Below are 26,935 nucleotides of genomic sequence, written 5' to 3'. Positions count from 1 at the left end.
TCTGAAACAGCAATTTCAAATTTAGGGAAGTGAAGGATGCTATTCTTAAGGATCTGTAAGGAATTGATTTTTTTGCAGCCACTACAGACATAAGGCAAAACATTTATTTAAATAATCACAACAATGTTTGAAAATTATTTCATGAACAAACAAAAAAATGTATGAGAATTAAATGTCAAAGCATTAAAACCAGGGTCCGGGGGTCCTAGTTTGGGCACAATGAATGAATGGTTTAAGCTAAACAGCTGAGCTAAAGTGGACAACAGAGCTCTCTTGTGGTCAAATCACGAAATTGCATGTCCAAAAAAAACAAAAACAAGGGAGAATAAAAGAGAAATATGAAAAGAAAAATGTTGTGCCTTGTGAGAACGGTCGCATGTTTAACCACTATTTAGTTATGTAAGTATAAAAATTAAAACAAAATTAAAATCAAAATAAATGTTTTTTTTTTTTTTGCAATAAAAATGTTTTTGTTTGTGCTATTTCTACAAACCTCAATGTTACGAGCACAAGCATCTCCAGGATTTCATTTATCATTATTTACACATTTAATGAAACGTGAACACTTACAAGCGTTTTAGTAAAGGAAATATGAATATGTTAATGCAATTGAAGGTAAGTGATTTACGTAAGCAAGCGAATTAGCATAAAGTTATCATTATCTTCCAGTGGTGTGAACGCTTATATCATTTTTGTTATAGATAACGTTATAATTATCGTTATAATGTCAACGGCCCTTAAAGCGATCAGCTGTCAACTACCATGCTGTTTTTTATGCCAATTGATTGTTAAAATTGTGACTTATTGTTAAAATTGTGACTTATAATAACACATGATTTAATTTAGGGCTATTTCATTTAGGGCTCCTTTTAACTTATAGACGAGGGTGGGGAATCACAGGAGCCACGCCCCACTTGATCAGCCGCTAATTACCTCGTGCCAACGCAATTGGCGCGCTGATAAATATTCACCCGCGCCCTTTCTGCTGATCTTAGCACGATGGACGAGTTTCTCATTCCGCCCTACGGCTGTGGAGGGTATCCTGGCTATTTCCCATTTTATCCCAGCAATCCCAAATTCAAGCAGCAAAACTGGAACAGAAAGGGAAACAATGTTTACGTGCCGCCAGATGCCCCAGATTATTTTGACGTTTACAAGCGTGCTCAGTTAAAAGCGATATTATCTCAGGTGAACCCTAACCTGACCCCGCGCCTCCGCAAAGCCAACACTAGAGAGTTTGGTGTGCAGGTAAACCCTAAAGTAGATGTCACCGTGCAGTGCTCTCTCGGACCCAAAACTCTATTTTATCGCGGAGATAAATGGGGGTCTCCTCGGTCGCCGTCTCCAAGTCCTTTTAAAGTTACGCTACCCAGCACTCCGGTAAACTCCGTGCGCTTTAACCGACCCGTCGCCATCTACTCTCCTGTCTTCGACCGCAGGATCTTCTCATTGTCCACCACCACTGCCAGTGAAAGTAAGAACGGCGGTGGGAATGAGAGTAAAGATGAGAACATAAATGCGGAAAGCGAGACGGAAGATGAGAAATGCAAACGGGATGAAATAATTCAAAATGAAGCGCGGCAAGAGAAGACCGTTGTTCAACGAAACAAACGCTCCAATTTTCAGGTAAATTGAAAATAACATGGCAACCAGTTTAGCCAGTATTGTAAAACTAGCAAAAAGAGAACGTCGTATACGGATATTAACACATTTGATGTTTTTTTTATGTATATTGAATAATCTACTACGCTAGAAACATACCTGTGACCTCATTACAGCAGTATTATTGCGCCACTGAGACAGTCCGTGTTGCTTTGCAACCACTCTGCTATTCTATAGAACTACGTTGTTTGGCGGAGGAATATTTTTGTAATTCTTGTAGTAATAAACTAATACAATTTAAAATTAGCCATAGTTTTCATGAATTGTAATCCGTTTACCTCAAAGCTGTCAAATGTTGGTCTCTTTTGGGGATTTTTTTTTTTTTTACAAATCCGTCGTATTTATCCATATTTGGCAGCAAAGCAACGTAGTGGCGCAATAATACTGATGTAACCGACGGCTTTAAAGGACCGGAACTACGTTTTATTTCGTTATAAACCATATTTTAACCATTTTTTTCTGTGTTATCCCAGTTGATTGTTTAAATTGTGACTTATAATAACATTTAATCCTGCTTAGTTTCTAGAGCAAAAATATGGATTTTATCACTGCAGTAAGTGCAATATTCGATGGGAAAGTGCATTCGTGTGGTGCATCTCGGGAACCTCCAAGGTAAATTGTCTTGAGGTTTGAATCTGAATATTTTACTTATTAATTTGCCTAACTTGGTGGTATTCGCACAGGTGTACTTCAAGCAACACTGCAGGAAGTGCCAGGCAGGACTAAATCCATATAGGGTGGAATCCATTCAGTGCCAGGTATGATTTGGAATGATTTTCTTTATTGGCTATTTTGAAATTGTTTGCCCTTGATCTACTGTGATTTGTCTTACCAGGTTTGTTGCAAGACGCGCTGCTGCTGTGAGCAAAAGCAGAGGCACATTGACATGCGCCGTCCTCACCGCCAGGATCTGTGTGGCCGCTGTAAGGGGAAAGGCCTTTCCTGTGATACTATCTACAGTTTCAAGTACATAGTCTGATTGTTCAGGTCTATCTGATGTCTTTTAGAATCTGTATATGTGGCCCAAGAGATGTATTGGGTGGGATGTATTTTTGTATTCCAATAAATTAATAAAATTAATAAAGTATTGCAGCATAGTACAAGTGTCTGTGTGACTGTTCTGCACTGTAGTTGACTTCAATGGCTAGTGGTTGGCAAGCTGTTCTATCATAGACTGTTTACCTGTGATCGCCTTAAAGGGCACATTATGCAAAATCCAGACATGAATGTGTTAGCAATTGTGAACACAACCTTACAATAAAAAAAATCACACTTTTTTTAATTCCCATTAAACCAAAGTGGTCTCCATTAGACATGCAGGCTATTTCTCAATCCAAAGCTGCAGCCGCTGGAAGTTGCATTAAGACTTATTATTGTTAATATTCTGAAATAAAGTTGACTGTTATTCTTAGTTAATAGTAAATTGTTGTAATATAGTAAATTGCGTGTATTCGCATGAATAAGTGAGGAGCAGTAGCTCATTTGCATTTTAAGGTACACACCGAGGGGCAGCTTTCCAATCTCTCTGATGAAGCCAATACGGAAGTGATTTAAACTGCAAGTCATCGACGGCTGCTAGAGGCCGGCTCCAAAAAGAGTAAATTATCATAGACTTCCCTGTTAAAATGGCCATCTTTGGAGCAGAAAAAAAATTACAGCACAAAATTATGGTACAATTTTTTTGGTCTATGGCCAATTATGCCCTTCATGACAACTGTGATGGGGTGAATTTTTTTGTAACTCATCTGTTTACATTATATTAAGCCTTAAAGTTCTGCATAATAAGGGCGTGGCCTTGAGTGATGGTTGAACAGCCACTGCTGTCACTAGAGTTGAGCTAGGTGGGCGTGGTTTCAGCAACCAGCCACCCCAGCTTCACCCACGTCACGTCTCTTTACCCATTTTCGGTTATCCGCGAGTGTTGCGCAGCCAAAATGGTTGGCTTCAAAAACAGTCTTCAGAAACGTATGGGTGACGTCACTGCCACTACGTCCATATTTTTTACAGTCTATGGTACACACGAAAACTGCGCTTTTATGCTCCCACCCAGATAGGTGCTTTTTGGACACGCTATAACATGAGCTGTGGGATATTTTGTGCCGACACATTCTAGGCACAGCTTAGACTTATATTACATCTTGTAAAATAATATGTGCCCTTTAAAAGTGTATAGAAAGACCTTTGCATTGTGAATGGAAAGTATGTTGTTGTGTTGCCTGAGGCTACCGAAAGTATAAATAATGAAAGCTATAAGGCGTCTTAGGCTGCATTTTTCGTTACCACAACACCCTTAAAAATCACAATCACAAGATTTGGCAACTTTGACAAAGTAAAAGCACAACAAATTTACTTCACAAAAGCTCAAGTATTTACATGGTGAGGAAAAACAAGAACACTTTTTCCCAAAAAGGCTTTACAATGTGCAATCTGTTTTGGCATGCACTAGTGATAACTATTTGCACACGACGTCTTCCTTTCCCACTTTATACAAAACTTAATAAAATACAGCTTTAAATAAATACATTTTCAGAAGTAAATACAGTACGCATGCTTGGCAACGTGAACTGACGAAAAACTTCTCAACTATGTTGAACGCACACTGCTATCTTAAATATAAATTTACCCTAGAGACGTAAGCCTGTATACAGTAGAGCGCAGGACAATCTCATATCAGCACTTGAAATAGAATTAGCTTCAGCAGTATTTTTATCAGTCTTATGAAAAAATCACTGCATGTTTGTGTGTCTCTGTGGAGGCTGATACTGTATCTAGCAGTACATCAGTGACGGACAGGTTCACAAAGAGTTAAACTAAACAACAGTTACAAGTATTGTGACGATAACTAAAGACAGACAGCATCTTGCGTTGTCCTTCGACTGCGTAGCAGGTCGTGGAACTTCAAAAACATTCTTTAGCATTTACAGTAGAAAGGCATCCGTTTCGATGATCCATCATTGCACAATTCCCACGTTAACAACAAAGCGAGCACATGCCACCAGTAGAAGTTCCGACTTTGGCGCTTTATCAAAATGCGGCATTGCTCTCAGTAGCAAACAGGACTTTGAACCTTCATGGTTTATGACATAAAAACGTCAAGCTAGTGCAATCATTTAAAACGCGTGTTTGACTCAATCCGAGGAATCGTGCAGGAGCAGTTCAGTTTCTCCATTATTGCTGCACATCTGAGGACCCGAAGACACGCTTACTTTCAAGAGCCCCTTTCTATTCAACACAGTCAAGGATGCTCGTGCAAGTTTCCCTAAGAAGGGTACAAGTTTATGAGTTACACCCTCAAAAGGGTGGCAGCACTCCCAGACGTCACATCGTAGTTGGCCTGGAGTGGGTGGCAGGAGTGGAGGATCATGGGAAGAGGGATGGTGCAGGAGAGGCTGGGTGACTATGGAGGTATCCAGGGGTCGGGTGGACCAGGCCAGGGTCGATCTGGGGTGCTGCAGGCTTCCTGTCAGAGACTCACGCCGGACACGCTGGAGTCTAGGAGGCTGGATGAGATGACCTGGTACCCCTGAGCGCGGCGAATCATGTCCCGGATCTCTCCGTTGAGCTCCATTAGCTTTGCGGAGACCTCTGACGTGTCTTTGTTTGAGCCGACCAGGGCAAAGGTGCCGGTTTGACCCAGAGTTTGGTGACGGAAGTAGACGTTGAGGAGAGTCTGGATCTCATCCTCTATGGAACCACCGAAAATGTCATTTGGCCACATTCGTCTGGAAAAAAGTTAAAAAGTGCATTACAAGGTATACATGTAATCAATATGATTATTCCTGGGATTGAACCCACAATATTTTGCGCTGCTAACACAATGATCCACCACTGAGCTATAGGAACACATGCTCCCGTCACATCTCACCTGCACTCTTGAGTGTAGCGAATGGCCATACTGAACTCGTTGTTGTTCAGGCACTCCAGGATGGCCTGTACGGCTGCCTCTGAGCTGGGGAACATGGGCTGGGTGCCCTGCCTGTGCTGGTCCTCCTGGTCACCAGCCAATGAAGCTTCTGCTAGACGCAGGCAGTTCTTCAGATCACTCAATTCACGAGACATGTTCCACAGCTGCGGATTAAAGGCATAAAATGAGGATGATTTCATTACAAGATAAGATGACAGCTGGAAACAGAAGATATCGTAATCAATGGGGTTTGTTTTGTGTACCTCTGGCACAGAGCTGATGGTGTTCACTTGTCCAATAAGTTTACAGTAGGACTGAAAGAGCAGAAGGAGCTGAAAGTGGAGTTTGTACAGTCGCTGACACAACTCCAGTTGCTGTGGATGACAGAGTGATGTGTAACGCACATGACAAGATAACCGAATCACAGATGCAGAGAGTAAACATCTGACATGCATATACAAAAGTGTTTAGGTGGGCAAACAGAACTGTAAACATACAGTATATCTGGTCAATGGCAGTAAAGATGTCCAATACGATTGAAAAAAATGGAAATCTATTAAAAATTTATTTTAAAATGCATGACAAGTTTTTAGAAATGTTGTCTTTGTATTTATATGTATTTGCAAATCTTAATATAATTTTCTAAATAAAAAAGATATATAATTTAAATTTAAAATGTATTTAAATGTCAATTTGTATAACCATAAGGTAAAAAGTAACTTAATCAATCAACTTAATGATTTCAGCCTTTTAATTAAAACAATCAAATCACATATATATTTTATTTAACCTTATTACACAGCTCATTGGAATGCTTGATTCTGATTGGCCAGTAGTGAATCAAATCAGTTCAAATAATTTTGACAGGTACAGTTTAATATTACACAAAAATCAAAAATAAATGCTTCTTTTAATAACATATATATGACATAATATTTACAAACGAATGATTAAACCAAATATCGTGTTTATGACATTTAAATATCTTGTCTTATCTTAAAACCGTTTTCTGCATGAAAGGTCTGCATTCAGTAAAAATATTTCGAATCAATATTTTATGTTCCTTATCTTACTTATGAGGTAAATAGCCGTGTGATAAGCAGGATAATGTACAGTTTGTTATTGCAGAAATAAGCCCCGACAGTGTGATCAGGACCTAACGCGAAGAGGAGGGTCTTGTATCACAGTAAAGGGGGGGTATTTCTTTCTATACATTATCCCTTACTAAAGGCACACTCCACTTTTTTAAAATATGCTCACTTTCCAGCTCCCCTAGAGTTAAACATTTTATTTTTACTGTTTTGGAATCCATTCAGCCAATCTCCAGGTCTGTCGGTACCACCTTTAGCATAGCTTAGCATAATCCATTAAATCTGATTAGATCATTAGCATTGCGCTAAAAAAATAACCAAAGTTTCGATATTTTTCCTATTTAAAACTTGATTCTTCTGTAGTTACATCGTGTACTAAGACCGACGGAAAATTAAAAGTTGCGATTTTCTAGGCAGATATGACTTTGCTGCCGTACCATGGCTGCAGCAAGCGCAATGATATTACGTAGTGCCCGAAAATAGTCCCCTTGGTTACTTTCAATAGCAGGGGACTATTTTTGGGAACTGTGTAATATATTTTTACAGCAGGCAAAAATATCAAAACTCTGGTCACTTTAGAGCGCGATGCCAATGGTCTAATCGGATTTAATGTATTATGCTAAGCTATGCCAAAAGTGGTACCGCCAGACCAGGAGATCAGCTAAATGGATTCCAAAACAGTAAAAATCAAATGTTTCACTCTAGGTAAACTGGAAAATGAGCACATTTTCAAAAAAGTGGAGTGTCAATTTAAGCCACCTTTTGTTAGAGTTACATGTTGATTGTTTTCTCAATATATTAAGAACAAAATTTAAAGGAACAGTATGTAAGAAATGTATATCAATTAATCATAAAATGGCCCTGATATGTCACTAGACATTAAGAAATCATTTTCATTTCAAATACTTACATCATTGACAACAGTGGTCTGGCCAGGATATTGTCATTTCCAAAATGCATAGTGGAGTTGCAGCCCTCAACTGATGTTTATGTTGTCATTTTGTGTATTGGCCACCAGTTGTGTGATTGGAGTACCAGTTTTAGCCACAAGTTTTGTTATTGCAATACCAGTTTTGGCAACAATCCTACATACTGTTCCTTTAAGTCATTAACCCATGTACTAAAAGCTATAGACCCTTATACGTGGCAGCGTATGTGCACGCATTTGACAACAGAAGTATGGTAAGAATCAACAGTGAAGCAACACAGACAGAGAAAGTTATTTAAAAAAGTTGACTTATCAACTTTTTCAACACAGCTACCAGATCCGTGTACTATAGTGGAGTGGATAGAAAACGTTAGCAGATGGCCAAAAATAAAGTTGCCAGATACAGTTTTCTAAGTTGCTAACACGTTAGAACCAATGGGAAATAACACCACTTTTGTTGCCAAAATGCACGCGCAGGCTATTTGATCACGTGAGCTGTAAAAGGGTATATAAAGCCATTAAATACAGATTGCTGTAACATGTGAAAGTGAACAGTTTTAGTTTTAAACTTACAGCCAGAGTTTCCATTTGCTGCAGAGCAAGCATGTCACACAACAGGAAAGAGTTGAGAAGGGAGAAACAGACAGCATTAATACCCAGCATGCAATCAGTGAGACGTGTGCCAATAGCGCAGCATTGACACTACTCAGAAATCCAAATCCACATAATTAGTGGATTAGTGTCAGTCATATTCAACCCAAGAACCCATATAAACCCATCATGCAGAGGATACAGAGAAGGGGGTGCAATGAGTCAGGGAGGAGAGAGCCCAAATATTCCAAGATGTAAAAGAGTAAGAATATTGTAGATAGATGTATTTCAGTTCATCTTTATTTATTATTGCCATTTGACGGCTTTGACATATTTTTCATGAATATTTGTGACACTGTCTGTGAAATCCTGGCTAAAGTCTCGTGATCTAATTATGAGATTAGGAGCATCAACGTTTGATTTCAATCTTTGACATGACCTTACTCAGTCAATATTAAATATATGAAGAGTTTCGTTGCAAAACGAGATAAATCCATTTTTTAACATTTTTGTCAAAACATGTTTATTATGTTGTCATGTTATTATTTTGTTTTATGGTGCTACTTAGCTGTATTTTTTAAGTTATGAAGGTTAAAAATCAAAAGAAACCAACTGCAGTTGCATTGAAATTAATTGGAATGTACAACCAAAAAAAAACGGTGGTTACCTCGTTTTGCAACAAAACTCTTCATATCAAGATTATATTTTTCACCAGAGGTACTTTTCATTATGTAAGATGATTTTTTCTAGAAAAAAAACTTCACCTGGGTTCACAGGCAGGGTCACATACTGTATTCTAAAGTCTTGAATCAAATGTAGGGCTAATCTACATTATTGTGATGTGCATATTCTCAATGTTCATTTCATGTGAATTAAATGCATAGTTTTGGCTCATTTTATTGTATTTAACTTTGCTCACCTTCTCCTCAGAGTCTCCTGGCTGACAGGTGATCACATTGTCATCAGGATACCTCGGAAAAGTCGCTTTACAGTTTTGCAACCACTGTAAAAATAAACAGCAAAGCATAAGGATGTTACACATCTCAACCAAAACAGATCGCTCACACAATTTGACATTTATTTAAGAAAGTATGCATGTTGGTTGCCAGTGCAAAACGGGAAATCGCGAAATATTAGCGGAGTAGAGTGTTTTAAATCCTAATCCTACCTCTAAACCTAACCCAACATTTCATGGGTTTAGGTCATAGCTGTATCCCATCTAGCCAGAACCGCTGTTTTCATCCTAATCCTACCTCTAAACCTAACCTTAAACCCAACATCTCACAAGATTTAGACCGTAGCTGTATCCCATCTAGCCAGAACCGCAATTGTCATCCTAATCCTACCCCCAAACCTAACCATAAAGCCAACATCTTGCGAGATTTAGGGCATAGCTGTATCACATCTAGCCAGAACCGCTGTTTTCATCCTAATCTTACCCACAAACCTAACCTTAAAGGAATAGTCTATCCTTTTTCCATATTAAATGTTATTACCTTAACTAAGAAGAGTTGATACATACCTCTATCATCTTAGTGCGTGCACGTAAGCGCTAAGTTAGAAGTGACCAAACACATCAACGTTTTTCCTATTTAAGACGAGTAGTTATAGGAGTAAGTATGGTGGCACAAAATAAAACGTAGCGCTTTTCTAAGCAGATTTAAAAGGGAAACTATATTGTATGGTGGAATAGCACTTTTGGGAGTACTCCGACTCGGCGCAGTAACACTCTCCCTCTAATTATGAGAGTGAGAAGGGGAGCGGATTTTTCAGGGCGAGTCGAAGTACTCCCAAAAGTGCTATTCCGCCATACAATATAGTTACCCCTTTAAATTCGCTTAGAAAAGCGCTACGTTTTTTTTTTGTGCCACCAAACTTGCTCGTATAACTACTCGTCTTAAATAGGAAAAACGTTGATGTGTTTGGTCACTTCTAACTTTATCTCTGTTTGGTACCATTGAATAAATGGGGCTAAGCTAAATGCTATCAAAGTGTCGCCGCGCGCCCCAGCGCTTTCGTGTACGCACTAAGATGATAGAGGTATGTCTCAACTTTTCTTAGTTAAGGTAATAACATAGTTTAATATGGAAAAAGGATAGACTATTCCTTTAAACCCAACATTTCACGGAATTAGGCCATAGCTGTATCCCATCTAGCCGAAACCGCTGTTTTAAATCCTAATCCTACCCCAAAATCTTACTTTAAACCCAACATTTCACGGGATTAGGCCATGGCTGTATATCCCATCTAGCCAGAACCTCAGTTTTCATCCTAATTCTACCCCCAAACCTAACCCTAAACCCAACATCTGGCGAGATTTAGGCCGTAGCTCTATCCCATCTAGCCAGAACCGTTGTTTTCATCCTAACCTTACCCCAAACCTAACTCTAAAACAAACATCTCGCAAGATTTAGGCCGTAGCTCTGTCCCACCTAGCAAAACCACTGTTTTCATCCTAATCCTAAAAGTTCAGTCAGATCTGTACTGTCCAGAAAGCATCGGCGAACACACCAGTTTAGACCGTAGCTGTATCCCATCTAGCCAGAACCGCTGTTTTCATCCTAATCTTACCCCAAACCTAACCCTAAACCAAACATCTCGCAAGATTTAGGCCGTAGCTCTGTCCCACCTAGCAAAACCACTGTTTTCATCCTAATACTAAAAGTACAGTCAGATCTGTACTGTCCAGAAAGCATCGGCGAACACACCAGTTTAGACCGTAGCTGTATCCCATCTAGCCAGAACCGCTGTTTTCATCCTAATCTTACCCCAAACCTAACCCTAAACCAAACATCTCGCAAGATTTAGGCCGTAGCTCTGTCCCACCTAGCAAAACCACTGTTTTCATCCTAATCTTAAAAGTTCAGTCAGATCTGTACTGTCCAGAAAGCATCGGCGAACACACCAGTTTAGACCGTAGCTGTATCCCATCTAGCCAGAACCGCTGTTTTCATCCTAATCTTACCCCAAACCTAACCCTAAACCAAACATCTCGCAAGATTTAGGCCGTAGCTCTGTCCTATCTAGCCAAACCACTGTTTTCATCCTAATCCTACCCCAAACCTAACCCTAAACACAACATCTCGCAATATTTAGACTGTAGCTGTATCCCATCTAGCCACAACCGCTGTTTTCATCCTAATCTTACCCCAAACATAACCCTAAACCCAACACCTCACAAGATTTAGGCTGTAGCTGTATCCCATCTAGCCAAAACTGTGCAAAACTTATGATGCTAGGGTGGTTTCTATGTGGTTGCAAAGGTGTTCTAAGTGGTCTTCAGCACCTTGCTGTGTGGTTGCTATGGAATTCTGCATGTTTGCTATGCAGTTGCTTATTGGACAAGGAGCCCACTGCCACGTTTGGCGACATTAAGCGCCAGGATATGTTTTCTCCATCAATTCGAGTCTATCATGTTCAGAGATTTATGTAAGTTTTCAGTACTTCTGTAGCTGGAATGACTCACAGAGACGGCTGCTTCCTCTCGGCTGTTGTATGTGTCAAGATACTCTTGCAGCTCCAGAACGCTGAACTTCATCTTCTCTAGGAGCCCGTAGGAAACGATCTACAAAAGAACATACAAGGCACATCATTAAAACATATTCAAATAGCATGCGAATGAAAACATAATTCAACACAATTCACTGACCGTTTCTGCATCCACATACAGAGTGGGGCATTCAGAGCAGGACAACATTTCTGATGAGTGCACAAATTTTGACCCAATTCCCCTCAAGCTGTCTCCGAGGTAACCGGCGGCGTTGCTTGTCAGGGAGCAGAACTTATTTTGGATGTTCTGTAGAGGAAAATGGATAGCTGATATGAAGCACTTTGACAATTCCTTCAGGTGCAAGCTTTTTAAACTGCATTATGCAAATTATATTTTACTAAATACTAAGGATGAGGTTACCAGAAATAGTGCAGAGAAGATATGGAACGTATACACGGCACAAGACCCGTCTGTGTCACACAGCAGCTGGTTGATGTGACTCCGCCAGGCTTCTTCTGCATCGTCACACACAGTGGGCTGAAACGCCGCCAATATGGCAGAAAAGAAAGGGGAGGGTGGAGGAGGAAAGCCCAGCTCATCCAGATCATCTCGGTCCTCCCCAAAATGGTAGCTATGAAAACCAAAAGAGAGAAAAATTACATTATTATGCCACTTTTTGTGTTTGATATACTGACACACTGTCTCTTGCTATAAACTACTGGTTTTTACCTGGGCATGGAGTTTGGGTTCTGGTTGTTTCCACTTCGGTTCTGATCTGTAGGAAGGTCCAGGTTAGCGCTGGAGCCACAGTCAAACCGCATAGGTACCTCATTTACACAGAACGACAGGTCGTCCTCTTGGACATTCGAGTCTTCGTCTTCTGGTAAAATCTGCAAAGGTGGATAAAGGTCTTTTTAATCATTTTTAAACATTAGCAAAGCAGTCCATGATTAACTCTTTCCCCGCCATTGACAAGTTGTCAATTAAGAGAAAACATTTGAATGAAAAAAAACTTGATGAGTTTTTATGGTTATCTGTTAGGGCTGGGTATCGATTCAGATGTTCCGGATTGATTCAATTTCGATTCATAAGCTATCGGATCGATTCAATTTCGATTCTCGATTTGATTCCGATTCTCGGACCAATTTTTTTACTCGATTCTCGATTCAACTCAATGAATATAGATTTAATACAAATACTTTAATTATTAAAAAAAACTTTGAAAAAATAAGTTGGTAAGGTGGGAAATTAATAAAAAGAAATTAAGAGCCACCAACCTGTATATTACACTTTTTTTATAGGTACACTTGGGTACATTAAAACAGAACACATCTCTAATTTTCAAATGCATACAATTGTGTTAAATACAATACAATTTTGATGCAAGATGAAAAATGTATGCTGAAAAAAGTCAAAACAGTCGCATTCCTTGATCAAACAGGATCAGGCTATTTAAAAAAAAAAAAAAATCGATTTGTGGCCTTTGAAAATCGATTTTTAATCGACCACGTAAAAAAAAATTTTTTTTATCGAAAAAATAATTTTTTTGCCCAGCCCTATTATCTGTAATACCGTGATTATCTAACCCAATTTATAAAAAAAACCTGAAGCAAAAATGTATTTATTAATTTTACACTTTGTGTATGTTTTGAAAATCGTTCTGAATTTAATCTCTATCAAAATTCCTTCACAAAAAGACAATTATTTCAGCTTTTTGCTAAAACAATTTTTTGAAGAAAAATACCCATATTTAAGAGTTCATAAGCAGAAAAAGAATATAGATAGGATGAAACGTTTTTTTTTTCCAGTTTTGTTTGTTCAAAAGCAGATGGTCTGTTCTTTCATGTGATATATTTGTATGTTTATATATATTTTTTTAGACGAAAACCTTTGTGAAAACCACAAAAAATGCTGGCGGGGAATGAGTTGACACCGACAAATCTGCAAGCAATTGTATTATTTTTTTTATGCAGATGTTTTCGACATAACCAGGTTCTGGGTTTGGTGTTGTTTGGGCACAAGAGGTTTCAATGGCCTAAACACATGCTTGTCTTTACATACGGGTGGCATAATGTGGTCATCTGGTAGCGATGTTCCTAAGCAGGGTGTCGCAGCAGAATTTGGGTCAGCTGATGTGGTGTCATAGGAAGTGGACAAAGAATCTGTATGATTGGTGTCCTCTGAGGGGGAAAGGTTCATTGTCTGAAAGCAAACATGACCAGCTTTAGAAGATTACCTTGAAATGGATGGATGATGGATGGATGATGCATGGATGAATGCATGATGGATGGATGGGTGGTGGATGAATGATGGATTGATGGATGAATGTTGGATTGTTGATGAATGAACACACAGACAGACAGACAGACAAACAGACTAGACAGACAAACAAACTAGACAGCACATACTAGTTGAGAGTGGGAAAGGCTTTGGCTGGTGGAATTGGACTCTTCTTCTGAGGAGTCATCAGAGTCTTGATGGGGGTCGTGCAGGCTTATACAGGGGGTTATGTCGGAGTGCTGACTCTCCTCCAAAAGTTCAGTCAGATCTGTACTGTCCAGAGAGCGTCGGCGAACACCCCAGTTAAAGTTATCCATACTCTCACCCTAAAAACACACACATACAGTCCTGATTTAAAAGCACAACACATTAGCTAATTGCACTATCCTGATCATATAAACATGAGGTTGAGACATAATACACTTCTAAAGAGTTCACTTATCATGCAGAAATAAATAACACGTGCCAACTATTCGGGATATGTCAATGTCTAAAAAACAAAATATGGTATATAATAAAAAATGCATGTAAAGTTCTGTAGTAAAAACGAAAAAGTTTTTAAATACAGCAAAACAAATCATAAAATGTTTTCGTCCAAGTAAACATACAAACTTAAAAATCTATTTTCTACTCTAACCTAGACGCTTGTAGTAAGCAATGGGATCGTAGTAAACATGCACTTCTGCAGTATGTAAAATGACATTGTTATCATGTACCACCAAAAAACAAACCATACTATATCATCATACTTTTAGTCACAGCAGCCTATGACAGATGAGAGTCTAGATGACTGACAGACATCATTCACAGAATGACTCTAAGCAAGAATGGAAACAAGACCTCCACCCCTGTCACATGCCAACACAGCTGTTCTTACCTGCAGCTCCTAAGCAGCACAGGAGAGAAAGAAAGAAAGTGTTAGTCACACAGTGAGTAAAAGACCAGAGAAGTGATCACATTAGTCAAACATACAGTACGGAGGGTCAGGCGATCTCTGATCTTATCTTATTATTCAGACAAATGAAAAGAAAGAAAGAAAAATAGAGAAAGATAGTAATTTAACTGTTTGCATGCTCACCTCTCCATCTTCCAGCTCTACATCAAGGAAGTCAAAGTCCCTGAAGACTCTGAACTGCTGTTCTGAGGTGGTATCATCTAGTGTGTCCTCCCTGGTCCCGTCCTCAGAGGACACCTGGCTGGGCTGATGCTCCATCAGATCCAGGTCACCACAGGATGAGAAGATCACCTGAGTGTGGAGTCATCATTAGGCATTATGCACATAAAATAGATAGATTGTATAATGAAAGCATAATGATTTGACTCTGCATAGAGTGGTTTCTCTTTAAGCTGGTGCTTGACAAACAGCGAATGTGACAATGATGACTTACAGACGGGTTCTTGGTTAGGCCAACTTCTTGTCCGCAGAGTGACAGAACGTTTACTAGCTTCTCTCTTGTACGTTTCTAGGAAACAAAAGGAAACCAGCGTGGAAAATGATTCAATAAATGTATATTTTTTGTAAACTATTTCTTTAAGAGGCGTAGTAGCATCCTAAAAACTTCTTTAAAGGGGACATTTCACAAGACTTTTTAAAGATTTAAATTAAATCTTTGATGTCTCCAGAGTACGTTTCATATAGATCATTTATTATAACATGTTAAAATTACCCCTTTGTAGGTGTGAGCAAAAATGTGCCGTTTTGGGTGTGTCCTTTTAAATGCAAATGAGCTGATCTCTGCACTAAATGGCAATGGCGTGGTTGGATAGTGCAGATTTAGGGGCGGTATTATCCCCTTCTGACATCACAAGGTGAGCCAAATTTCAATGACTTATTTTTTCACATGCTTGCAGAGAATGGTTTACTAAAACTAAGTTACTAGGTTGATCTTTTACACAATTTCTAGGTTGAAAGAAGCACTGGGGATCCAATTATAGCACTTAAACATGGAAAAGTCAGATTTTCATGATATGTCCCCTTTAAACAGCAAAACACTCACCTGTGATGACTGTGGCCGTTTCCAGCTGACTGGCACCAGGACGGTGTTTGAGTTTGACCCCGAAGAGGTGGATGATGCGCTACGGGTCACTGCGATCGCACGGGCTTTCCCATCTCGCCCGCCTGATCCCTGCAGGTCGTCATATCTGCGTCCAATAACAGGCGTCTGTACACACACACAAAAACACAAAACATCAATAATGTTCTAAAATCAAAACATTCTGTAAACAAAACATAAAAGAACCTGGCAAACATGAACCAGATTCTGTGCAGTTTGTATTTGTCTTACACCCCACATTACCCATAAGTCATAGCTGCCCGAGCCTCAACTGCCTTCCTGTAGATAAACAAGCATGTGTGGAAAATCAGCTTGATTACTGAACGTCTTATCGGTCTGTATAGCTACTCCATCTGGACAGGATATCACAGCTTTCATCAGGCCAGATAAGAAGCAAGACTGAATTCGGTGAATTAAGAAGCCTTCCTGTAGTTACACAGGAAGCCACAAGAGGGCAATGAAGTTTTCTCCATTGAGAAAGTGTGTCTTGGTGAAAAAAAGACTGATTTCAGATCAGTTGTCTGGATATGACAAGAACTGATTCTGAGGAAACTGTGAGCTTTGATGTGAAAAGCAGCAGATGGGGAAGTCGTGGTTTCAAGAGCCCTGCAAATAGTTTTGCATCATTACCTCAAAAGGTTCTTACTGAGCCAGATTTTTTTTATAAAGTGGTCTAACATCACTTCCTGTTGTTTATTATGTGGCATTCACACCAGACGTGGTAGAGGCGGCAAGCGCGAGTGATTTACATATTAAGTCTCAATAGGCATCCTGTGGCGCTGTACGCGCGAATGGCGTGGTGGGAATGACGCGAAACGCGCGAGTTGAAAAATCGGAATTTCGCACCGTGTTAACCAATCAGGAGCTTGCTCTAGTAGTGACATGATTACAGGGAGTGAGCGGAGTCGCAGAAGCCCCTCCCATCACAGGAATATGACGGGAATTTCCGCATGAATGTCTCGAATTACTAGAATTTCACGTGCGGCTTTCACGCGCGAATGACGCGAGTAAACTCAAAATGTTTTAATAGGGCATACACACCAAATGCGAGTTCAACAATTTGCGCTAGTAGATTACATACAAAGTCAAAGTCAATGCAAAGACGCGTCCTCGAGCAGGGCAATGTGAACGGGTGGCGCGTTTGCCGCGAAAACATGCGCTATTCGCCTCAAACGCAGCTTCGCCCAACTTGAAAATATTCAAAATCCCGGGAGTAATCTAGAGCAAGTAACGCGATGCCCCACGTTTGGTGTGCACGTGGCATAAGTGTCCAACTATTGTGAACGCAGGGTTAGGTTGCAGTAGAAAGCATCATACTGTAGAAACAGGCTTCTGACCTAATTCACCCAAACCCTCTTGTGAGCTCTTGTCATCAATCACAAGTGCAGTCAAAACAACTCACTCCAAACTTCCGTCTGCTATTATTCCCGTTTCACCATGTGAAAGTGAACTGAAAAGTTGAGTGTTGTCCCTTTGTTCTAAAATGTACCAAAAAACAAAAAAGGGAGGCCCCACCCTTCAATGGACCCGATAACAAATGCGTTCTAATATAATAACACAGCCACACCTTAAGAGGTGAATGACTCGGAGAACCTCTGCCGTGTAATCTCTCTGACAATTCATATTTTCAGAGAGGATAAAAGCTGAAGCTCTCTGACCGCGTGCTTTGAGTGCTGCAGAAAACCACGTGCTTGTGAACAATTGTGCCGATTATGCAGTTATGCTGTCATGTACCTCAGAAATGTCAAAGTGGAATTCCATTGTTTTTCCTGGCAGGGCTTTCGATGATCCATCCCACATCATGCGGCTAACCTCCAGATGGGCCAGATCGCCGTGAGCGTAGGACGGCAAGGATAAGCTGGCCGAGCGAGAAACGACCAGCTTCAAAATGTTAAGAGCCTCCTTCCAGTGAACCGTCTAAAAAACAAGCACATTTTGATAGCAAAACATCCTTACAAATAAATGAATAGACTCATAATGATGCACTGAATGGATCATACCTGTACAAATTTTTCGATGGTCTTGAGCACCTCTACATTGAAAGGTTTGACCTGAATTCCTGCCAAATCCATGTGGCTTAGCAAACTATAAATGATCTGCAGCAGTGGCTGTTGCATGCTGGGTAATCCTTTATCTAGTAACTACAGAGAGAGGAGAGAGAGAGAGAGAGAGAGAGAGAGAGAAAGGTGAGATGGTGTTAAAACCATGTCATAATTTTATCCAGAAGGTTAGACTTCATTGGAAAAGTCAGGATTACCTCAGCCATGTATGTAACCAGGCTAAGCGTGATGTCTGCGAAGGCCTCGTGCAGGTACCGACAGACGACGTTAACCCAGGAGAAGGGGTCTCTGGTGTATGAACGAGTCTTATACAGGGTCATGACGTGGGCCAGGTGAGAGAGTTTAGTGTTCTTGTCTTTCTCTTCCAAACACACCTGGAAAAGACGGCACAACAATTATCAGGGTTCCCACACCTTAGTTAACTTCAAATTCAAGAACCTTTCAAGAACTTTCTAGGTCCAATACCCTCAAATTCAACGCCTAAATGTGTGGACACATTTCAAGTGAGAGCAAGGTTACATCGTGTTACCTTTTAAGATACATTGTTACAGTTCCCTTTCGAGGGAACTCGCGCTGCGTCACTGCGGTGACACTTTAGGGATGCCTCCAGAGGTAAGTGTGTCTGAATGTGTATATCAAATTCAATGGTGAGGCTTAACGACAAAGAGAGGGTGACGCGGGAGCCAGGAAGTATATCACTCTCTGAAATACTGCCAAAGACGGCATTACAGGGACGCAGGAAGTATGACAAGGGAGACGCAGCGTCTCGTTTCCTTCTCAGGGAACAACACATAAATAACCCGTGACGTTTTCAAAACACAACTATGCAAAAAAGCATTTTGGTATGAATCAACATTCGCATACAGAAGAAATAAGCATTTAAAGCGAACAGTTTAGCACGTGTGCTTAAAAAGTCTAGAATTTTTATGATATTATCCTACACTACACAGGGAATACTATTGTTTTTTCAGAAAACTTCTTGCATAAAATAGATTCAAGCACTTTCAATGACCTGTATCTATGTATGTATATTTTCAAAATTTTTCCAGAGCCTTGAACATTGTAGACTGAAAGCATACAACATATACTGCATACTACAAACCAATTTTCCCTCAGTTTTGCTGTTACACGATGAAAAACATTGTAAAGTGCATAGTGAGTTTCAATATTAAACAGGGAAGCAAAACACACCTGTGCGATCCTCTCTGCGCTTTCTTTACAAAACTGCGTAGGGCTACCGAAATGTTGCACCAAGTGAGGAAGCAGACAGAGCACGTTCAGAGGAAAACCTGAGATACATTAAGTAGATAATCACAATAAACACTTTTAAGCTATTATTAGTATTATTATTATTTCATCTCATGGCTAGATTGAGCACGCCACGTGAAGTAGCCTTGACTCAAATCTGCTTCTATAATTTGAGTCGCATTCAGTGTTCATTCTACTCACCTATAGCCTGCGATGTGTCCACAACCTGCACTCGAGAAACCGGTGTGAGCTGGCAGAAAAGCTGCAGCGTGAGATCGTTTGTGGCCGGAGAAGTGAAGCCCTTCAGCAGCAGCTGCTGGAGCCCAGAAAACCCACTCCACCTCAGCTGTGCCTGGAGCTTCTCTAGCCGCTCCCTGTTCTCTTGCAGATCCAACGGAACCTTTGCCAGCAATTTATGAACCAGCCTCAGTGACATCTGATACTCAAACTCAAAGTCAGACTCCATGAGTGACACCGCCACCCAAAAGATTGTGGCGAGCAAGTTGGCGGGGTGACTGGAGTGGGAGGGGTCGGTGATGACGCTAGTGTCGGCACGAGTGGAGCTGGACGACGTGCTGCGGGCGGAGCGGGCAAGACACTGCTGGGTGCAGGCTTGGATGCGGTCTAGAGTGGCGCTGCGAGGAGGGTTGGCGGAGGAGTTTTCGCCGCTTTCGCCAAACTTCTTAGGGACGGAGTAGCTGCGTTGGTGCCTGTTTCTCTCGTTGGTCCCACCGTCCTGATGCAGGTTTAGCTGCCCTGTGCTTTTACGATTTGGGTTTAGTTTTCCACTCACCAGGAAATCTGGAGACGAGTCTCTGAAGAGCAGATTGTTTGGTTGTTTTGTTAATGTTGTTATGTAACAAAATTGTTTAAAAGCATAACGTATTACTTAAAATTCTCACCTTGTCAAAGCTGCCATCAGTTCACTGTTGTTCAGACATTCTGCTAAATTATCCACAACGGACTCCAGAGTAAGCAAAATCTCCATGACATAACCCTGGAATGCAAGATCCAAAAAAAAAAATTGTAATACGAACTGAACTGTAGAGAGAGTCGGTCATTATCGCAAAACAAAAGAGATCACTGTACAGACATACTGCACATTATACAAAAACTGACCAATCAGAGTCAAGTAAAAGTAAACCATTATTACATTGATGTTTTTTACCCACATGCTGATGTCTACACACCTGTACTTCATCCCCATGCTCTCCGACAACCTCTACCAGGCGTGAAAGCAGATCGGACACTGCATGGGCAGAGAGGGGCTGTCTCAGGGCTCGGAAGATCTGGAAAGAGCGCCCGGCGTAATGACGTGAGGAGCTGCAGAGGGCCGTCTGCAAGGCAACGTCGCTCAACTGATGCTCTAGATGGAAATCTAAACCATGACAGGAATATTTTGAATACTTATTTTTCTTTACCAAGCAATAAATATATTACACTTAAATCTTTTGCTAATTATTTACCTGATTTGGACTCCTTAAACACAGAGACGACGTGTCTCAGGAAGTTGGTGAGCTGCTCTGCACTCTTGGAGTTCGGGTTCTTCGGCGTGATGTCTTCGTGGCACCAAAGCGGTCCGAACGCCCTAAGTAAGAACAGGACAGTACTCCATGCACTGTACCACCACCACCACCACCATAATCACAAATACATCAACTTCTGAAGTCTTGTTTATTGCCTGATTTACTGAGCACTGGAAACTTCATTCTGGATCATTCTACAGGACCTGTGATCTCACGTATACAGTCTTTTTTATGTGAACTATTTTCATCTGTGTTTACATCTAAATAACACAAACCCTCATCATTGCCATACCTAGTGGTGAGGAACTCGATGAGTTTGTTGGTCTTCTCTTCTGACTCTGTGGAAGATGTGTCCAGCTCCTCCAGATCAGCTGTGATCTGTGGCAGGTTCCCCATGCTTCCTCCCAGGCTCACGCTGGAGGATGTGGAGGATGAGCTCAGTCCGGAATCCGCAACTGGTGATGCCTGCCACTCCCGCAGAAAGTCGAATCCTCCTGCTGAGACCAGAGTGTAAGGTACTTATTACTCAATGTATATAGGTAATATACAGTAAAGGAGAATACATCTGTGCTGTTTAGCCTAATTGTTCAATGTTTTAGGGGCCGTTCACATATGGCGTCTTTTGCACGCTCAAGTTCGTTATTTCAAATGTAGGCGGCAGTTTGCGTGCTAATAATGATAGCGACGTGCACACGGTGCGACATGCTAATTTTTTCGCATTGAGTAACCTTTCGCTTCTTAACCTTTTAGGGGGTGTGTGCAAACCAAAGCTTTTACGCCCGCGGCCGGCGCATGTTTTCAATTGTTTCCAATGGAAGCTCAGCGTTTTTCAAATAAGCCAGCAGTTAGCGGTTTTCTTCCGCGCTGAAAAATATTCAACTTTGGGTAAAAAGCTCCGCTCGTCAATGTCAGTCCTCAAACGGCTGTCCAATCACAGTGGAGAAGGGGTGGGGCATTACCACAGCAACCAACCGGCTCACAGCTAAAGTATCACAGCTACCAAAGCACTTAGCTGAAAAAACAGCTGGCATTCAGCGTTGTCCAGGCGTTTTCAGCCGTGTTTAAAAGTTTTCGTGTGCACAACCCCTTAGAATGCCGCAAGCGCACCGCAGGTCATGTGACAAGAACCAACCAATCAGCTTCCTCACCTTTTCTGTTACTTTGAAACCTCAGCAGAAAAATGGAGGGGCAGCTCATAATTGCGATTCCTGAGCTTGCTGAAATTTCCTTGTTGTAACAGAGATGGCAGCTGATGGTTGCTTAGCAACGACAGACGCCTCAGGAGCGCAACTGCCCGAGCACTTTGGAAAGAAGGAGAACGCGGCACGCCTAGCTTCTTCTCGTTTTTAAGCATGACATGTGAATGACCCCTTAAAGTTTCTTTAGCCGTTTCTCAATACCAAGTACGCCAAACTCAGACTTGTGTCCTTTGTAGTTCGAACTTGGAAGTTCAGACTCGGAAAGAACGAACTCCTGACGCGAAATGCATTCTGGGAAACTTCGCTGTCATAAGTCCACACAAGTCTCCTCTGATGCATCCTCGATAAAATGGGCGGACCACAACCGGGGATTTTATGTGAACTTGTGCTTGATGCGAACTTTGAATTGGAACAGTACTTGGGCTGCGACTGATGACGTTTCACAAGTCCACAAGAACGCAAGTACAGACAAGAACGCATATTGAGAAATGGCTTTTCTTTCTTCTTCACACTATTCCAGCATCTATGGCTATATTCTTGGTGAGAACTGGTTTATCCATACACAAGTTAATCCATACACAGTTTGGGAGAGGAGCAATTAGGTATCTCAAAAATTCACCTAACTTGCATGTTTTTGGCCTGTGGGATGAAAACTGGAGTACCCGGAGTAAACCCATGCGAACACAGGGAGAACATGCAAACTCCAAACAGATGTTTTAACGTTAAAACTTCATAAACCACAATAGTAAACATTTAAAATAAATTCTAGGTGTATTCTAGGTGATTCCCTTACACACGTGTATTCAAAAAAGGAAATAGAAACGTGGATGACATGCAGAATAGACTTTGCTGGTTAGATGCCAGACAAGTCTCACTTATGCAAACTTAGACATGGCATGGCTTCTACCATAATAAACTACCGTGTCTTGAGAAAGACAAATAGCTGCCAAAAATATTTAGAATTCTATGTTACTTGGCAGAAAAGTGAAATCCTAACCCTTGGGCATTGGTTGAACTGATGTTACCTATTATCCCATACACGTGGATCATAGTCTATCCTATTTGCCTTAGGCTATGTGATAAAATCTATATCTATATATGTTTAAGACAAACATTTAGGCTAGAAGTGGATTGAGGGAATGTTGGTATTGGTCTGCTGCTTGGAATTAGGGGTAAGGAACTCATCATACCCGTGTAGAGGTATTCTGGCTGATAGCTGGATTTAACAGTGAGGGTCTTGTTGTCACTGATCTCTCGGGTCAGTAACAGAACAGAGGCGATGACCTGGAAGTTGTTGTTGCAGGAGAGGGCGATGAGGAGGTGCTGCATTAACCTCTTGCTGTGCTCGAACACCTCCGGCCTATAGTGATCCAACCCTGATAAAACAGAGATTAAGAGATGCAGAGGTAAGAAAACAGAACTGATTCTGATCTATATATAAAACACAGCATATACTCAAAACCATGACGTATACTTTGGCCTTTCATGCACCACTTACATTAAGACAGAGGTGTGTGAAAGAGTGAAGGTTGAGTGATTAACAAAATATAACCGCCACAACTCTAGTCAAAGCCATCAAGAGAAACAGGTTGGTTGCAGTGGATGCTGACGACATCACAAGTCTGAGAGAGATAAGCCGTGAGCCCCCACACCCCTTGTTTTTCATCACAGACATTTTTGGGATTTTTGGCATTGTTGCGCCATGTTATTGAGACGGCTGGAGTGATATGTGAGAGTTTTCTCACGAAGAAAGCTCTGCCTTTCAACCTTTTGTAGCTGAATAGGTACACACAATATATCATTACCTCAAATGTTTGAACTTGCATGTCTGTGTTTGTTTATGAAACACAACAACTGATGTCGCTTAGTGTCAGTGACGTCAAACTTGTGGTGTTGCTTTGAATCATATTTAATCTGAATACAAATTTTGACTTTTACATTTCTGCATTTGTGCTCCATGCCAAATCAACAGCACGTGGGTTTGCACAAACATGACCTTTTTTGGTTAACATAGTCTCAGGGAAGTCTTGGGAAAAGGAAGAGACCAGGAAATTACCAAGGAAGAGCGCGTGCAGCAGCAGGGGCAGGTGCAGTGCCCAGTCCTCTCTCACACTGTGGTCCACCACCATCTCAGTCATGAAGATCACAGCTATGTTACACCTGTGGACACATGTTTACACATCAGCATGTTCCTGCACTTTTCCTTAAACAAACTACAGTATCAGCAGAAAAATGTGCAGAAATATTTCACAAAAAAGTCTGAAAACAACAGGAACAGCTGTTCTGGAGCTATGAATCACCCAGTTAAACACAGGATGGTATGCACAAACAGGATCTGATTTGAATTGAGCATACGCAGACAGATTTTGCTGCATAATAAAAGGAGGTTTATTTTTAGTATCCCTGCTATGCAATTCTGCTCATATTTGCAATAACTCATGAGTCTTTGCTAAACATTTGATGTATATCTTGCATGAGTCTGAGCAGATCTGATTAACTTATTATAACAATCCCAAACACGCTGTACCCACCCGTCTGATGCATGCCTAACAGTCTGAACCTCCCAACCCAAAAATCATTCACTGTCATAGGGATGCTGGTAAAGATCATTGTTGTCCTGGTAACAAAACAACTGTTCATCTCTTGTAAACAAAATAAAGCTGTGGGTAAAACGCTTACTAACACAAGCGAGATTTATGGGGGTGAGTCAGTAAAATCTTCCCAGTTGGGGTGTGAGTCCATGTATGTCTGTGTAAATATTTTTATGTGCATACATGAGGCTGTTTTGAAAATTAAAACACAAAGAAAAATATATTCTGTCTGAATCAGTCGGATTACATTAAAAGTAAAGAGGTCAATGGTAGGGCACAATCTGTAAGTACCTGTGGAGGGGTCCTCGCGGGGTGACGGTCTCAGGCAGATAGTCCACCAATGGGGCCCAACAACCTCCGCTTACAGGCATGGGAAGAGGTTGAGGTCTGTTACTCTCCAAAACACTGATTAACCAGGCAGCATATGGAGGTAGAGGGTCATCTGTCGACACACAAGAGCCGTTGTAAAAAAACGCATTCAGATTCCAGGTACACTACAGTATATCATGCAATTAACAAATATACAGTGGCAAAATAAACCATGGCATTTGGGTTTGGCAAAATGAGAAATTCAATAAAAAAAATTTAAAAGCATGCATCAGGTTTATTTGCACCGTCTATTTATGTTAATTTTATGCAATAAAAAATTATATTTGCACCATTTTTTATGAAAGTTAAGACTGAATGGACCTGAAAATGTCAAATGGTGTAACCGCCAATTGCGCCAAAGAATGAGAAATATTAAATATTTTATCCACCTTGTATCAATGGCATGTAAGCGTAATCATAAAAAAACAATCATTTTAAAATATTTTATTAGTTATTTCTAAAAATAGATTTTAATGCGTTTTTGTAATATTTGTCATGACATATGCTGAAAACAGCTCTGTTTTCTAAATAATCTTTGACAAATTATGTAAAAATGCATGTAAAAAATCATATTTCACTAAACTAGATGACTATATTTTATTCCACATTTTTTATGAATATATTTATATTTTAATTAAAAAAAAATTGACATTTTTGGAATTACCCCCCAAATATTCTTTTAAAATGAAACAAAACCAGAAATTTTAGACTTGATCCTCAAAAAAGAGGATGTATGCAAGTAATCTGCAAATTTATTTTGAAATTTTAACGTTTTACATTTAATTTATCCATACAGACACAAAATAATTAACGTCAGTCATTGACCCATTTATCTGCAGAATCACAATTTACTAATAAGAATCATATTATAAATTTGATTGAATACAATCTCCTGATGCAGAACGATGCGTTGCATATAGATGGTTTCAGCAGTAACAACATAAACAAACGGCTTTCGTGGTCAACACGTAACTTTCTGTAAACTCTGCTAAGCATAAATAACAATAAAGTACTTTAAACGTAGTTTATTTATATAACAAGCAAAATAAACAACACAGAGATTACCTAGGAAACCAATTTTCTTTTATTTTCAACTAGGTATTTGTTCTAGAGTTGTTCAGTTGACCATTAAAAAAAACTGAAACCAGAAGTAAAGTTCGGACCAGACGAGTATCGCATCACAGATGAAACCATCTATAAAATCTGCTTCATTTACTCAGTAACAAAGAGAGAGAGAGAGAGAGAGAGAGAGAGAGAGAGAGAGAGAGAGAGAGAGAGAGAGAAAGAAAGAGACGCAAGTGAGCCTCAACCATGTTTTTTTACTAATCAATTATTTGTTTTTATGCATAAACGCAGTACTCGTTCACATTACCATTGCGTAAAAATTATTATACTCAACAGCCCTATGACTGACAGTAACCTATAAAGTTCAAATGTGCAAACCAAGCTTTTATGAAGCCCAGGGTCATCCATACTTCTGCATTCTGCATAGAGGTCAGATGGTGGACTTACTTTTCTCCTCATCGTAAGATCCTCCTGAACTGTTGCTGTAACGCGACTCCAGCCGGTTATGAGCCCGGGCTGCACTACTCAACCTGACAAAACATTAACTGTATTAGCAATGTCTGGACACACCAACTTATTCTTTATTATTAATATTATTAACATTTTTCAAATGTTAGACTCATAGGAAAGTTAATTAAAGTGACAAAGGCTCTGTTTTAATAACAGCATTTCTAGGCACCCAGTGTGCTTGTGATATGACGCCTACAAATTGTGTCTAGGTAAGACATACCTCTCCTCGCTCTCTCTGGCAATCTTTGCATCATCACTATCTTGGTAGTTCTCCTGCCCGGGCACTACAGTGTTACTGCTGGATGTTGTACCTGCATAAACAAACAGTAATCATATTTTACCTAAGGACCACAAATATTGTCAAGGG

General features: G+C 40.3%; 2 protein-coding genes across 12 annotated transcripts in view; one reads left to right on the top strand and one right to left on the bottom strand.

Annotated features, from left to right (window-relative positions):
* Positions 1-978: 978 nt before the first annotated feature.
* On the top strand, positions 979-2,759 carry zar1l (zygote arrest 1-like). The gene is made up of 4 exons (XM_055208144.2): positions 979-1,626; positions 2,182-2,274; positions 2,346-2,420; positions 2,498-2,759. Exons 1-4 carry the CDS (start codon positions 1,000-1,002, stop codon positions 2,639-2,641), a joined length of 939 nt encoding a protein of 312 aa, XP_055064119.2. The 5' UTR covers positions 979-999; the 3' UTR covers positions 2,642-2,759.
* A 1,233-nt stretch (positions 2,760-3,992) lies between these two features.
* fryb (furry homolog b (Drosophila)) overlaps positions 3,993-26,935 on the bottom strand; it is a 63,199-nt gene continuing 40,256 nt past the window's right edge. For 5 of the 11 annotated variants that reach the window (XM_055208131.2, XM_055208123.2, XM_055208124.2 and 2 more), the window contains exons 35-63: positions 26,789-26,879; positions 26,506-26,588; positions 24,916-25,066; positions 24,090-24,193; positions 23,224-23,409; positions 21,127-21,331; positions 20,775-20,926; positions 20,499-20,686; positions 20,211-20,305; positions 19,510-20,123; positions 19,252-19,349; positions 18,258-18,434; positions 18,001-18,141; positions 17,735-17,917; positions 15,944-16,108; positions 15,335-15,409; positions 15,025-15,192; positions 14,824-14,832; positions 14,075-14,272; positions 13,728-13,868; positions 12,396-12,556; positions 12,087-12,297; positions 11,826-11,972; positions 11,643-11,741; positions 9,096-9,179; positions 8,159-8,176; positions 5,830-5,940; positions 5,528-5,730; positions 3,993-5,384 (exon numbers count right to left, since the gene is read on the bottom strand). In XM_055208131.2, coding sequence (XP_055064106.2) covers positions 5,126-5,384; positions 5,528-5,730; positions 5,830-5,940; positions 8,159-8,176; positions 9,096-9,179; positions 11,643-11,741; positions 11,826-11,972; positions 12,087-12,297; positions 12,396-12,556; positions 13,728-13,868; positions 14,075-14,272; positions 14,824-14,832; positions 15,025-15,192; positions 15,335-15,409; positions 15,944-16,108; positions 17,735-17,917; positions 18,001-18,141; positions 18,258-18,434; positions 19,252-19,349; positions 19,510-20,123; positions 20,211-20,305; positions 20,499-20,686; positions 20,775-20,926; positions 21,127-21,331; positions 23,224-23,409; positions 24,090-24,193; positions 24,916-25,066; positions 26,506-26,588; positions 26,789-26,879 — 4,517 coding nt within the window. In that variant the 3' untranslated portion in view covers positions 3,993-5,125. The remainder of the gene's footprint in view (positions 5,385-5,527; positions 5,731-5,829; positions 5,941-8,158; positions 8,177-9,095; positions 9,180-11,642; positions 11,742-11,825; positions 11,973-12,086; positions 12,298-12,395; positions 12,557-13,727; positions 13,869-14,074; positions 14,273-14,823; positions 14,833-15,024; positions 15,193-15,334; positions 15,410-15,943; positions 16,109-17,734; positions 17,918-18,000; positions 18,142-18,257; positions 18,435-19,251; positions 19,350-19,509; positions 20,124-20,210; positions 20,306-20,498; positions 20,687-20,774; positions 20,927-21,126; positions 21,332-23,223; positions 23,410-24,089; positions 24,194-24,915; positions 25,067-26,505; positions 26,589-26,788; positions 26,880-26,935) is intronic. The other 6 variants (XM_055208127.2, XM_055208126.2, XM_055208125.2 and 3 more) reach the window with 6 other exon arrangements.

The sequence above is a fragment of the Misgurnus anguillicaudatus genome, chromosome 12 (genome assembly GCF_027580225.2).
Source record: "Misgurnus anguillicaudatus chromosome 12, ASM2758022v2, whole genome shotgun sequence".
NCBI lineage: Eukaryota > Metazoa > Chordata > Actinopteri > Cypriniformes > Cobitidae > Misgurnus > Misgurnus anguillicaudatus.
The sequence above is the reverse complement of the archived record's forward strand: the minus strand, read 5'-3'. Positions and strand labels throughout refer to the sequence as shown.

Bases quoted from the DNA above. Each gene is read 5' to 3' on its own strand.
- zar1l (XM_055208144.2), top strand. From the start codon at position 1,000: ATGGACGAGTTTCTCATTCCGCCCTACGGCTGTGGAGGGTATCCTGGC. The intron at 1,627-2,181 runs GTAAATTGAAAA...AATCCTGCTTAG, and splicing joins ACAAACGCTCCAATTTTCAG to TTTCTAGAGCAAAAATATGG. The intron at 2,421-2,497 runs GTATGATTTGGA...TTGTCTTACCAG, and splicing joins TGGAATCCATTCAGTGCCAG to GTTTGTTGCAAGACGCGCTG.